At 44.9% G+C, this 15318-nt stretch overlaps 1 protein-coding gene across 1 annotated transcript in view; it reads left to right on the forward strand.

The window, feature by feature from the left end:
• The window catches only part of ctnnal1 (catenin (cadherin-associated protein), alpha-like 1), a 45721-nt gene that overhangs the window by 22501 nt on the left and 7902 nt on the right, over window positions 1-15318 (forward strand). Inside the window, exons 2-4 of the mRNA XM_019895950.1 lie at window positions 12953-13142; window positions 13237-13421; window positions 14258-14389. Of these exons, the coding sequence (XP_019751509.1) occupies window positions 12953-13142; window positions 13237-13421; window positions 14258-14389 (507 nt within the window). The remainder of the gene's footprint in view (window positions 1-12952; window positions 13143-13236; window positions 13422-14257; window positions 14390-15318) is intronic.

Genomic DNA, 15318 nt, shown 5'->3' on the forward strand with positions numbered 1-15318 from the left:
CTTGTTTTTCGTCGTTTTTCCCCCCCCCCCCCCCCCCCCGTTGATATTGCGAGTCCTCTTATCAGCCGCACTTCCACTGCCGTGTAATTACAAGCTTGGGATACCCCCCCCCCCCGCACCTCCTCCCTTTCACGCACGCACACACTCGCACCTACACGACACATGAACACAATCCCACCCAGCTCTGCTGTCTTCACACATACTGTACACGCGCATGCCGCTTTTATTGATTCTTTGTGTTTCCATTTCCCCTTTTTTGCGCTTCCTGCCTCCCTCTCACACCCCTTCCTCCAACCGCATGGTTACTTTTCATTTCTCATTTGCAACACTGAGGAGGCCTTTTCCTCCCCCACCCTCCACCCAAAGCCTCGGGCTATAGAAAGTCAGTCAGGTTTTTTTTTTTTTTTTGTTTTTTGTTTCATCTGTCTCCATACCAATGGCGGGCTGCAGCTGTGATGTAATTGGCCCTCATGTTGAGAGGAAGGCGGCCGAGTAAGTGTGGTGAGCATGTGTACCGGTGTTGCTTGGAGGCATTTTTGTGCTCAAGGAAAGAGTTTTCTTGGTGGTCTTCGGCCCTCACGAGGTGTTTGGGGTTTGATCAGACGAGGGAAAAGCTAAAGCGCTGTGACGGGGATTTATTTGGCATTTTTAAGCAATAATTAGGCCCTCTAAATGAGCTCTCCGTCCAAGGTTTGTAGTGTCAACGTGTGTGAGTCGACCGGTGCTTGAGCCTACTTGATATCTAAAGTTCGGTATTTTCGGCCAGTGTAATGTTTGGAGTTCAGACAAAAGAGGAATAAGGTTCAAAATAACCTTGTAAAAAATCCAATTCATATTAATTCATTCCAACATGAGATAAAGTTAAGTAATTTTCAGACTTTAAAAAAAAAAAATGGCTGACTTTAGTCTATTTTTTTTCTCGATTTTAAAAAATATTCTATTACAAAGTATTGTAAAATAATGTAATTCATGTCTTTTTTTTTAACAAACCAGATTTTTGCCAAATATATCTAATATCATACATATCACCTGTTAGTGCCTAAAAAAAACAAAAAACATCCAGTCTTGAGGCGAAATAAAACAGCGCGGCTCCTGCGAAGTGAGCATTTGATAACATCCAAAAGGGGTAATAGGTTTGTTCGTCAGGAAGTTTCTGCCCGACAGCGACGGTATAATTAACGTGATCCGTCATCTAGCCATTTATAATAACCACCAGCTAACGTCATAAAAATAAATGTTTGTGGGGTTTTTTTTCCTGCTGTTACGATTCCGAGGCTTATTGTTATTTGCTGCGCGTCGCTCAAATGGGATTGCATATTTTTAAACCCCGCCAAAAGCCTCGGAATGCGATTTGCGCGGCGCTTTTGCATTTGTTTTGGTCTCACAAATTCCCGCTTGAGCTATTTTTCCACCGACGCCTTCGAAACCTGAAGCGGCCTGTTCTTGTACGTTCTCGTACTTGCCTTGGAGGCTGCTGCCATAGTCCCCCGACACAATCGTCTTTTGTGTGTACTGTACTAAGAATGCGCGAGTGGGGCTGGTGTGTCTTTGCGCTTTGGAATGCCCGCTTGTTTGCTTTGGGTCAACTGAAACTGTAGCGACGTGCGGTGCAGACCTTGTGGCAACACCATGGAGAACCTTGTTGACACCAAATAAGTGTGGGGAAATGAATCTTTTTGTTTTTTAATCAATTAATCTGTGTTAATTTTTCAGGAGATTTTAATTTTTGAACTCATTCACTCCCGAAGACATATTGTCTTTTCACACTCCACACGTTCAACCCCAGATACTTATTTTTTTTCAAAAATTTTCAAGACTTGGTTTAAAAAAACAACAAAAAAACAAAGGGGGTCTAGAATTAGCTGGTACTGAATGAGTTAATTTTTTTTTTTTTTTTTTTTTTGTGACCATACCTTCATCTATTGCGGGCTTACCTTACTATTTTGCGTGTTTTATTCTTCAGTTTGCATTTTTAAAATGACATGTCTGGATGTTTGCCAGTCTGTACTTCTATCCGATTGGCTTGTTAGGTGGTGACATCATCTGTTACCGGGCAGTTGATCTTTCTCCATTCATACTGTTTCACTGAATGATAAACATCTTTTTTTTTTTTTTTCTTTGCCCAATAGCGTGAAGCACGCACTGTCTACGCCGCTAGCATCCCGCGAGTCGCCATCGATTCTTTTGGCTCTCGTTAAGTGCTGTTAAAGGCTCCGTCGACTCCTCGGCGACAAACAGACTTGCGCATGAAAAGTGTTTTTTTTTTTTTTTTTTTTTTCCCCGAGCGGACAGGTGAATAAAAGCGGCAGAGGGTTCTTACTTGATCTCGACTGTTGCCAAGCCAACAACTTAGATCCAATTATCATCGTCGAGCTACGTGGTTAAATGAAACTAATGGCGCACTGATGAGTTCATTCCTCTCTGTCCTCGTTTAAACCGTGAGGGTGTGAATGGAGCTTGAAGTCAAAGCAGGCGGAATAATCGTTAAGGATCCTTGTCAGGTACCGAGTGGCTGCTTTGAGGCATCTGTCGGGCCTTTTCAGATTGAGCGAAAAAATTTTTTTTTTTTGACCTACTTAACGAGGAGAATTGTCTTTCGAGACTGCTTTCAGGCAGGTGGATGAGTGGCTTAATGCTTTGTCATCATCTTTGTTCCCACCCCACCAAAAAAAACGGTGTTATTGGCGTGATGGAAGCATAGCTCATCATTCTGTCGTCTTTGTGCGAACATTGGCACCGTGCAGGTATAATCAATTCCGGGCGGCCGTTTCAACCTAGTTTCGCTCAGACGTTGCTGTATTGCAATGATATTAAGAAACGGGTTCATTGAGGAGTTGAAATACAAATTTGGTGATCCAGTGGTTAGCGCGTCGACCTCACAGTGCAGAGGTCATGAGTTCGATCCCGGCTCCGGCCTTCCTGTGTGGAGTTTGCATGTTCTCCCCGTGCCTGCGTGGGTTTTCTCCGGTACTCTGGTTTCCTCCCACATTCCCAAAACATGCATGGCAAGGCTGATTGAACACTCTGAATTGTCCCAAGAGGTGATTGTGAGTGCGAATGGTTGTTCGTCAACATGTGCCCCGTGATTGTCTGGCAAATGGTTCAGGGTGTCCTCCGCCTATTGTCCGAAGACAACTGGGATAGGCCTGCAGCATGCCCGCGACCCTCGTGAGGAGAAGCGGATTGCAAAATGGATGGATTGATTTTGCACATTATTAAATTCTAAAACCCTTTTAAGGTACAGCGGTCACGACAGTGGACAGTTTTAGCAAAATGGATGGATTGATTAAATTCTAAAACCCTTTAAGGTACAGCGGTCACGACAGTGGACAGTTTTATCGTGTTATCAGGTTACAGGGTGGATGAAAGGATTAAAATAAAAATTATGGATTAATTTTAATAAAAAAAAAATTAGGATATATTTATGAATTTACTTTCAAATCATTTGTAAATTTGCATTTCAAATATAAATTCCGCCTATATTTCTTTTAGATTTTTGGATTTGAGGCCTGTTGTGATTAAACTTGTCATACATTTATTTTATTTATTTTTTCCCAATTGCTCAGTTTTCATTGAAATTGAAAGATTTGTAGAATTGCCTTTTATTTACATTTGAAATGTATTGTTAAATCTACATTTTAAGCGTCCGCAAATTGCATTCGATCAACCTACCGTGCACGTTTTGAGAATGTGGGAGGAAACCGGAGTACCCACAGAAAGCCCAACACAAGCATGGGGAACCTGGATTTGAACCCACGACCTCTGCACTGTGAGGCGGATGTGTGGACCAGTCTTCCACCGTGCCGCCTATTTATATATTTCTATTTCTTTATTTTTAACCGTTTATCGTTTTTCCGACTCCTGTTTAACTACCGAATGAGGTATACAATACATGAACAACCTTGGGAGGCGAACCTCATAACCGCTTCACCGAGCGGCAGACGCGACTTAATCTGATCGTGATACCGGGACGGCATGGCGTCACCGCAGACCAAACACCGCCGCGACCAGTCCATTCTCCCATTTCCACCGATCAGATAGACAGGAAGAGATCTCTATCAGCCGGGATGTGCTGGCTAATGTAGCGTGGAGGCCCCGTGACCCCCAGTTCCCACCCCACCATTCTCACTTCTGGACAATGAATCAACTTTCAGTCTCTGGAGGCTGTTTGCAAGCCGAGTTAGGTGGCGCGCGTGAATGGCGGAATGACATTTATTTATATATTTCAGAATGGGACAGGGGTAGTATAAATTCGATGGATAGGAAGGCTAGCTAGCCACACGGTAGTCCGCAAACAAACGAATGCAGCTCAGCGTCTGAAATTGACGTAAAAGTGCCTTCGGGCTCGCATTGCGAACGTCACGTGACCGATGCCAGAAAACGGTCGAGCCATGACATTCGCAATGCGAGCCCGAAGGCACTTTGACATTTCTTACAGTTGACGGCAAGGGAGGTGGTGCTGGATAAAAATTTCATCCCACTGAGATGGATGAAAATGGGCGGATTAATCTGCTTCATTTTTATTCCGCTAAAGCAAAATGAATCAGAATACCGTATTTAGACTATTGGGCTACTGTCGTCCGCAAAAAAACGAATGCAGCTCAGCGTCTGAAATTGACGTAAAAGTGCCTTCGGGCTCGCATTGCGAACGTCACGTGACCGATGCCAGAAAACGGTCGAGCCATGACATTCGCAATGCGAGCCCGAAGGCACTTTGACATTTCTTACAGTTGACGGCAAGGGAGGTGGTGCTGGATAAAAATTTCATCCCACTGAGATGGATGAAAATGGGCGGATTAATCTGCTTCATTTTTATTCCGCTAAAGCAAAATGAATCAGAATACCGTATTTAGACTATTGGGCGTGCGTATTTTTTCACTTTCGTGCTGTCACATTTGTGAAGCCAAACTATGGATTAGACGCTTTCCGAAAAAAGACGAGATCGGACGTGTTATAGGTTATGACATTTTTCAATTATTGAAGATTGCAGTGTTTTTTTTTTTTAAATGTGTGTGTCAAAAAATGTGTTCCGGTTTAATCAATCAGTTTTGTTTCCGAGCCCTTACCGTACCTAATGTAAACTGATCTTAAAACCACAGTGCATGATTTTTTTGGGCGCACTGTCAGTGTCACAGCCCCGCCATTTTCCCATCAGAACAAAAGGAAAAAAAACGGCCGCTCATGATGCTACTGCTGACGGAGTCACATGAGAGTAGTTTTGTGGTCACGCGATTCCTCGCAATGCTCCCGTGTTGGCATTTGCCTCCCCGGTAACTGGGGTAAAAGGCCTTTGGGTCAGGGCGTCTCACTTGCCTAAGCGTCGATGAGCTTGTCCATTCTCGTTTTTGAGAAAGGATGTGGGGGGGGGGGTAGTGCTGGGAATGAAGCGACCTGGCATCTGAAATGTTTATCATTCCACTCCTGACCGTAACGCGACGGAGGAGGCCTCCTTCGGTCTGTCTCGGGAAGCGTTAATTGCGTTGCTGGAGCGATTGTGAACGTCTGACTCCCTTTCCGGATAATGGCTTCTTTGGAGACGGATGAGCTTGAACATGACAGAACAAATGAAGGACATGGAAAGAGAACACTCAATGATAAAAACATTTTGTGATCTCTTTCTCAGCTGGAAAAAAGAAAAAGTTCCCCTGATTATTTTTTTTTAATTTTTTTTTTTTTTTAGAGGTGACACTCATCAAATCAACTCCAGTATAATTGTTGGCCCAGAGTGTGAAGATTGATGCCAGATAATCACCGGCTTTGCCCCCTTTTTTATGTGGAAAGCAGTTGTCGTGATCGGAACGTGGAAAGCCGCAACAGCTCGGCTCAGCAATGTCCCACTTGTGCAATTTCGGACTTGCCGATGTTTCAGCGAGATCTGGCCGAAACTTTACCGTGTCGGTGGCATGACTTCACACTCTTACGGATTCCCAATACCAATTGAGAACTTCAAACTGCAGTCGCGGCTTTCCACCTTCGCATTATACGCACCCTGTGTCAAGTTTGCGGTCAACGCGCACTACCGACATCCATCCATTCATCCATTTTCTGATCCGCTTTATCCTCACAAGGGTCTCGGTGGGTTCTGGAGCCTTATCCCAGACGTCTTTGGGTAATAGGCGGGGGACACCCTGAACTGGTTGCCAGCCAATCGCAGGGCACACAGAGACGAACAACCATCTGCGCTCACACTCACACCTCGGGACAATTTTTGAGTGTTCAATCAGCCTGCCATGCATGTTTTTGAAATGTGGGAGGAAACCGGAGTACCCGGAGAAAACCCACACCACCGACATATTTTGGTGAATTCTGTCTGGAACCGGCAGATCAATGCCGGGTATACCGTTCCACTTCTGCTGGGCCAATCTTCCAGGAAGGTACCGACATATTTTGGTGAATTCTGTCTGGAAAAGAACCGGCAGATGAATTAATTTTTCTCTCCCGTTCCACTTCTGCTGGGCCAATCTTCCAGGAAGGCTGCGTGAAAGGGCTGAGAAATTTGAAGAGGTGAAATCCAAACGAAATTGGACAGAGCGATGTCTTTTAACACCAGCACCGAGTGTTAAAAGTCAACGCGCGGCTTTCCGCTGACCCCGTATACTCCGTCCCCTTGCTGGCGCTGATGCTGCGTTCTGCATCCGTGCCTTTCACACCGACGACTTCAACTGTATGCTGACGTGCACAGGCTTCTTATCTTGGGAGCCGCACGAATGGACGACACCTCGTTTTGGTATGCTTTCCACCCTTCCTCCTCTGCACCGCCCAGTTTCCTCATTTTTGTTTCCCATCACGCAATCCCTTGCCTTGCAGGCCTCTCATTTTTTTTTTTTTTTAAATCTCAAACTCTCCAGAGAGTCTGCTGCCACCCCCGGATCAACTCATTAGCTATGCGCCGCGTGAAACCCGAGCCAAAGGCTACAGGTAGCGCACAAAGCCGGAGAGGCCGTAACATGAGACAGATCTCACGGCGCTGGGAGTATTTAAGGAGTAATGACGGTCTAGCGGTCGTTTTGATATGATTCTCACACATCTTCGGTGTCCAACCTGCCGGGAAGACCTAGCATTTTATCTCCTCGGTGAGAATACAGTACGGTGTTTCTGTAAATGGACATCATCCAACCTCGGCATGTCACCGAAATGGCATGTAAGGCTCTTATCGGGGCACGGTGTGACGTTGCCATCTCGTCTCGTCACTATTTCTGGGGTAGATGACAGGGGAGGGGAGTTAGGGGGATGGGAGGGGTTCAGCCAAGAAACATTCGGACAATCAATAAACGAGTCACCCACTTCCTATAAATAACGAGCCGGAGGGCGCGGGGGGGTTTTCACCAGTGCACCTTCGGAAAGTTGGGGTGGGGAGGAATCCAAATCGGAGAGACGTGCGTCTGACTAAGACGACGCATGAAAAAGTGACGAGGAGCTTTACAGGAAATGGAGCAGGAAGTCGGCCATTTTGGTCATCGGATTCAGTTTCTCTTGTAACAAGATGCTTGAAAAAGTGTCAAAGACGCAATGCCCGCAAATGAACAGGAAACCGACCGTGGGAATTCCCAATACGTCAAGGTTACTTTCGGAGACTCTGACAAACTCCCACAATGCAGTTCACCCGAATTAATTTTCGAGGATTTCCCCCGCGAGAGATCAAGCTTTGACCGGCTTTTTCATGGGTTCATCCACAAACATTTTCTTGGTTTTGCTCGGTACTCCCGGCCTAACTCTGTGCTTAACTTGGTGCGGTCCAAAGACCACCGTGTGCCCCCATCGAAACCCACTCGGTCAATGTGTAACGCTGAATCCCGATTTAAGCGAGTGGGTGTCACAACACATACCATGATGTCACAGAAAGATGGGATGGGGTTGGGGTGGGGAGCGGGCATTCCTTCTGAGCGCTCATGTTTCCCGCTGAGGCATTATGTCACGGGTCAAAAGTCCCTTGAATGATAGAAAGCCTGAAGCGCTTGAAACGTCTTCGCCCTTCGAGGCTCAACTCCTGGTTTCGATGTTTATCGTCATGACTTCTCATCATTCACCCCCCCCCCCCCCCGCACCAGTCGCGTTTTTTCCCATCTTTCCCGAAAAGCACAAGTGATGAGTCTTTCCTGGAGGCACGCTCTTTATCCGACAAAAATAAGCCGCCTTGCATGCCGGTCAGGCTTTTGTGTTTTGGCCGGGACATTCTCTCCTCCTGATTCGTTTCTTTCGCCGCTCATTCGATAGCGGCGGGAAGCCGCCACGCTATTAGCCGCGCGCTATTATTTGTCCATTACGTATAATTACCCATCCCGATGACTGATGGAATGTTCTCGAAGGCCGAGTTGGCAAGTAGTCGGGCTGATCCTGCCGAGGACTTTATTTAATTACCCGGCCATTAAACTCGGCTCGGGAGGAAGACGGCACAAGAGGCAACTTGTGACTGGTTTGTTTGTACCCACTCGGGCATTGTGCCCTCCCTTGTTTTTGTGTTTTTTTTTGTTTGTTGTTTTTGATTGGTTCTTCAGTTCAAAGGCCAAAAACCCAGATCTAATCCAACTTAATCCAGGATGAAAGTTATGCAGTTGTCTGCATGCATGAAAAGCCGCGAAGACATCCACATCGTCATTTCCACCCATTTTATCGACAAAATTAGCCAAAGCTCGCCAATAGAGCACTTTTAAAACAACGCAGATGATTTGCTCTGGCGGGGCCACGTAAAATGACGTGGCGGGCCGGATTTGGCCCCCGGGCCTTGAGTTTAACACCTGTGCATGAAATAATGCGATGTAATGCTAACGTGAGGCCGAGTTATTCTACGTGCTAAGATAGCCAGGCGTCGAACCGTAACAGGTTGGTGTCACTGTCACGGTTCCTGTTCCAGCTGGATATCGATTCCCTGGCTCGCCTTCGCCGTCTCGATCCACCTCGGTCTAGCGATTGAAATTACGGTTTTGAATGCGATGTAATGCTAACGTGAGGTCGAGTTCTTCGACGTGCTAAAATAGACAGGCGTCGAACCATAACAGGTTGGCGTCACTGTCGCGGTTCCTGTTCCAGCTGGATATCGATTCCCTGGCTCGCCTTCGCCGTCTCGATCCACCTCGGATTGCCCCTGACGTGGCGAATTGAGCGGGCGCCGCTTCGTCTTTGTGCAGGCAGCAACGGGATGTTAACACGTGACGTCGCCTGTGGTCGGTGTGTGTCGGTGGTGCTTTTTCGCCGTTGTTGCCGCTATCTGTCCCATCGCGGGCATCCAATCTCCTCTTCCTTCCCTGGTCTGCTTTATCGCTTGGCCATTATAAACTCCAGCCGGCTCCTCTTCTTTGGCTTGCCGGGCTTTACATCAACCTCGTGATAAAGTTCCTTGTCCTTTTTTTTTGTCTTTTTTTGTTAGTTTTTTTTAGGGAGACGATAGGTTACTTTGAGCGCACAAACCAGAGATAAAGTGGTTTCAAGCCAGGGTTAGGGTTTAAATTTTAAGGTTGAAAAATAAGGGTATAGAGTTTCAAAGAAGAGTCTAGGGATTGAAATTACGGTTTCGAAACACGAGTACTGCTTTTTAAATTAGGTTAGACTTTTCTGGGACAGCGGTTACTGCAGTGGACAGGTTTCAAACAAGGATTGGAAATTCACAGAAGTGTTTCAGGTCAGGGTTAGGGTTGGAAATTCTGAGTGCAAATTCGAATTTTGAGCACTGGGTAGGGTATCAAAATTTTTAGGGTTTCAGGTTGAAACCCTGCCTCAAGCGTTCGAAGTAGTGTTGAAAGACGGTTTAAAACAAGGATGTGCGGTGATGGTTTCAATTTTTTTAGGCGTCAAATTATGGTTTGGAATTCGGGTTTCAAGACTGGCTACGGTTTCAAATTAAGATTTGTTCGTATAAGATTATCGAGCCTGGTTTCGAGTTTCGAGCACTTGTTAGTGTTGCAAATTAGCATTTCAAAGATGAGTTAGGCTATCAGATTCGAATGTCTGTCAAGACAAATTTTCAATTAGGGTTTCATGAATTGACGACAACTGTTTGCTTATTGTGTTTTCTGTTCCTTGACGCCCAGCCTCTGTCCAGACAGGGGCGTGGGGAAGAAAAATAAAGCATGACATAAGGCATTGTGTGCCTGGCTCAATGCTGGCTGTGTTGTTTGTCTCATGCCTGTGTTGTGAAGCGCAAAATGGCAGCCACACCCCTCTTCTGTGGAGTCAATACTTATTTACTAGTTACTTGGCAACCTTGTCATGTTGTTTTTTTGGGGGGTGTTTCTGTTAAAAAAAATTTTTTTTAAAAATCACTGGAAACATTGAATTTTTTTTTTTTTTTTGCCATTCTAGTTAGATCATGCAAGGCTAATTGATCCACTGGTGAAGTATGACATTTGTTTTCTGAAATTAGGATCTCAAACTTGGTTTAGGGTTTCAACCTACTTTTGAATGTGGAAACCAGAGCAGAAGTATAACGTGCCGACGACGAACAAATAATACCGTCTGATTGCGAGACCGAAGGGTGGAGGGGGACAAGTTGGCGGTGGTGCAAGATTCAACAAGTCGCACCAGGCCGGCGAGCTGACAGCGGCACGGCGACGCTGCCAGGAAACAAATCAGCAGGCTCCTGTGTTTACACACCAAGGCCTATGGTGGTTCACCAAAAAAAAGAACCCGGCAGGCAGAGCATGTCTCGTTGTTACTGACAGAAAACGTTACGGCTATTAGCAGAGTACAAACCACCAATAATGTCCAAATAAACCGGGAAAAATATAAATACAATATTTGCAGACATTCGCATATTACAACATAAGACAAAGAAAAGGAAATTCGAACATCTCACTCCACCACCAGAACAAAAAAAATCAGCAAAAAATTGTCCAATTACTGTGTAAAAAGCGGGCTTGGCTCTTGATACTGTTCTTGCTTACAATAGTGGGCGTGTCCAACACCGGTGACACGAGCGGGGGCAAAAAAAATAAAAAATGCAACTCATGTCAGCTGTGCTGTCTGCTTTGTGTGACATAAAAATCTTCTTCCCTCACAAACCAATTTTATTTCTTCTATATTGGCCACTGAAGAAGACATTTGTGGATGCATACATATTTATGGACTCAAAACTTTTGTCCCCAAATCTTGGGATGCCACAAATTTTTGGATGCACATTTTTGGAGATGAAGCTTTTGATGAGGAATGTTCGATACCATTTTTTTTTTTTTTTTTTTACTCTTTGAGTCCTCACTGATAAATAGTGCCCAGACCTCTAGTTCTTAGATTAAAATTTTAATTTAATACAATGAAAAAAAATGGGAACACTTTTTTTCTGACACAGATGAAGATTCACTGGCAGAGCAAGATTTTTTTATTAATTTTTTTTTGCCTTAAATATCTATTGTATGGTATCAGCAGCTACCAAGAGTACTCGATACCTTAAAATCAAGCCAGGATCAGCCCGTACTCGCCCATCCCTACTTTTGACCCGAATATTTTGGGATGTAAATTGTTTTTTGCCACACTTCTGGAAGTCTCGCTCACTTCACCCTTGCCTGTAAAGTTGCATATTTTTTTGGTGGGTGCATTCCCAGCCTGTGGTAACGCTGCGCATAAAACCACTCGTTCCCTCGTTTGTGATTTCTCACTGCGATCTTACAAGAAGACGACAACGTCCAACTTCCTCCCAGCATTCCAGTCCCGAGTCCCGTGTATCTCCCCGGGCCACTGATGTTTCCTTTTTTTATTTCCTGACTGATTTACACCAAACGCGGTGTTCTTGGCGTTTGTGCGTGACACGCCTGACGCTATACGGTGTCGTCTTGGGGAACCTCAAATCCTAATTAGCTGCACTGATGAGGCGGAATGGACGGCTCGCGTAACCCGAGATGAAAAGAGCCGTGCAGACTGTGAGGGGGCTGAAGGGGGGGAAATTTGACGGATTGAGTCTGGAAGTGACGAGCCGCGGAGGCTCAAAACGAGCGCCAAAGTCGACGCAGAGGAGAAACTTTAAATGAAGGGATCGTCTGCAGGAATATTTTCTCTTATTCTGCAATCTCTCGTTGTATTAGCAGTTCTTGTGTTGGTGGCACCGAAAAGGATGTGCTTCTGCTATCGCTGATGCTCATCTTCATTCATGCGGAAAAGTACTCACAATACAATTCTCTCTTAGTTTTTCACACTGTGAAGACTAAAATTGATTGCACTGACTGTTTTGTCCACAAATTTGGGGACGGAAATTTTTGTGCCCAAATTTTTGGTGACTCCGTCTTAGAATGCGGACACTGTCGCCCATTTTGTTTATTTTTTGACGCACAGTAATTCTGCTTAGTCATTTTTACTGCAAATACATCTATTAGTTGCACTGCGAAATAAATATTCTTAGTTTTTTTTCCACAAATTTGGGGACAGAAATTTTTGGATGCAGACATTTGCCAATTTTTTTTCCCTCAATTTTTTGGGGACAAACTTTTGCCCACCAAATTTTACAATATAAAAAAAATTTTGTCCCAATATTGTGGGATGCAAGCTTTTCACCACCATTTTTTTTATGTATTCAATCTTTTGCCCCCAACTTTTTGTCTTTTGTCCATTCATTTTTAGACACACATTTTTGGACATATGCTTTTGTGCCCCCATTTTTTTGCTCCCAAATTTTTGTTTCCAAAGATTGTCGCAAACTTTTGTCCACCAATTTTTAGAGGCACAATTTTAGGTGTAACATTGATTCCACAAATTCTTGAACTTTTTACCTGCAGATTTTTGGCCACACGATTTTTGGACTTCCTTTCTTACATCAACAGCAGCAGTACTTTTCTATGCATAATAATAACTGTGGGCGGAGGAGTGGAAGCAATTAATAATGAATTGATCGTTAATTGCCCTGAGGCATGCATAATAAATGCACTCAGCAGGGGTAGCGAGAGCCACCCCAGGACGGGCATTCCTTCCTGTTTCTATTTTTATCTCCGTCAAGGATGCTAAATACAGGACTAACTTGACCTTTCATTTTCAGATCACAACGCTGATCAACCACAAAGAGCGTCCCAGGAAGTCTGAACGCACCTTGGCGGCCATCCAGCGCGTGGGCCAGGCGGTCAGCGTGGCGGTGGGCCGCTTTGTTGCCGTCGGGGAGGCCATCGCTCTCGAGAACCACGAGCTCAAGGAGGAGATGGGACACGCCTGCTTCGAGGCACGTCGCGCCGGTAAGTTTTTTTTTTGGGAGGGATTTGAGAAAAGAGCCCTGACCACCAAAGTATTGGAAAACAACTCCTTTATTATACCTTATCTGTCCTGCAGGGGACGCCATAGCTAAGCTGACCGACGTGGGCCCGGCCTGCGGTCCCCCTTCACCCTCGGTGACCGTGTTCAGCGATCGCACGGGCATGGTGAAGGCCGCCCGTCTGCTGCTGTCGTCCGTCACCAAAGTTTTGGTATTGGCCGACCGCATCGTCATCAAGCAGATCGTGGCGTCGCGCAACAAGGTGAAACCCTACACCCCTTCCAAAACAAAACACGCAATACTGTCAAAAGAAACAATGTGTATTTAAAACAACCACAAAGATTTGCCATTTTAATTGCCAATTTATTGACTGTCCTATGGTGTTCCACAAGGTTCAATTTTGGGGCCCCTGCTGTTTTCCTTCCATTTGCTCCCCCGTTTCCATTTTACTTCACTGGCTCCGTGCACATTTTAGAGTTCATTTTAAGATTTTTATTTGTCTTTAAATAATCTCACCCCACCTTACCTCTCTGAGGTCCTCCACCCTCCACACAAACCTGACCTGGCGCCTCAGGTCAGCAGACCAGACACTACTGGCGCTACCGAGGACTAGGTGGAGGTTCAGAAAGGATCAAGGTTTTTCAGTTGCCGGTCCCCCTCTTTGGAATGACCTCCCGGTAAATGTTAGGCAAGCTCCGTCTCTGTCCAACTTTTAAACTCTTCTGAAAGCACGTTTTTATTACTATGCTTTCCACTCAGCATGAGACTCGGCATTGTTTTAGTGCTTTATTGTGTTTACTGTTTTCCTGTTCTTAATTTATAGTTTTTTTGTTTTTATGTCTCTTTTTTACGTGACATACTGCATTTTGTATGTAGCTGTGGTTTCTTTTCAAGTGCTCCGTAAATTAAGTTGAGTTGAGTCATGAATGGCTCCACGAGCTTCATGCTCATAATAGAAAGCGGCAAAAAATAGCATCACCATCGCAGCAATTATAATCCTTCGAGCAACGGATGTTTGGAAACGAGCTGTGTAGCAACACAGGTAGACAGGCAATCTAACAATATTCGCAGAAGGTAATTGTTTCTCTCTTGTGCCAGGTCCTGGTGACGCTGGAGCATCTGGAACGCGTGAGCACCTTTCAGGAGTTTGTGCAGATCTTCAGCCAGTTTGGCAATGAGATGGTGGACTTTGCCCACCTCACCGGCGACCGACAGAACGTGAGTCGAGAGTAAACAACTGTTCTAGTCGGCTTTTCCCAACATTTTGTGTACATGGTGTACAATTTGTTTGGTTTTTTTTTTCCAACTGCACTTGATGTCCCACTCATTCTATTTTCATGCCTTTATTTTTGTTAATGTTGATTTTTGTATATGCGCATGTCGTCTTCCCCTTTGGAGAAGCTTGCACCTTTTATTAGTTGCAGCTAAGCGAGCGAGCGCAGAGGGGCAAATAACGGATAATTATGTTGTCTTTGTGCTAAATTGCCGAGGGAGCGCTTTGACTCTTTCTTTGTCTCTTTCCCAAATCTTCCTCATGCTCGTTTCTGTTTTGGGAGGTGCACTTTATGTCCCGCTCATTCTATTTTCATGCCTTTATTTTTGTTAATGTTGATTTTTTTTTCTTTCAGCTAATGTCCCTTTATAGTAGCATGAAAGAGAGTTGGAAGGAGCTGGATGGAGTCAAGCCACTTTTTGCCATCTGCTGTGTGTTTGCAATCATTTGAGTGTGTCTGTGTGTGTTGGATTGTGGATGTGGGTGTCTGTGTGTGCAATTGTGTATTTGCATGTGTTCCTGCATCGGGCCGAGTTAAAAAATAAATAAATAAAAAATAAAAAATAATATTAAAAAAAAAACATATATGAATTGATGTTCCTTTTCATAGCTCAATGTCCACTCATAAAAGCAAAATTCACTCCTTTCATCACGTCGCACGGCTCTGTTATGAACTCCCCTCAGGTTTGTTCAAAGTGTGATCAAATTTGTACACTGCGAAAGAAAATGATAGACAGATTACGGTAAAAGTTGTGTGGCCTAACCTTGAGAGGGTAGAGCCGTCCATCAGGATAAGCTAATTGTCCCGTTCCCAGCGATGGTGTGGGGGATCTCCGCTAGCCAAACAAATGGCAGATGAGGGTCGCACTGGGGCAAAAAAAAAAGA

The sequence above is a fragment of the Hippocampus comes genome, unplaced genomic scaffold (genome assembly GCF_001891065.2).
Source record: "Hippocampus comes isolate QL1 unplaced genomic scaffold, H_comes_QL1_v1.1 scaffold16, whole genome shotgun sequence".
NCBI lineage: Eukaryota > Metazoa > Chordata > Actinopteri > Syngnathiformes > Syngnathidae > Hippocampus > Hippocampus comes.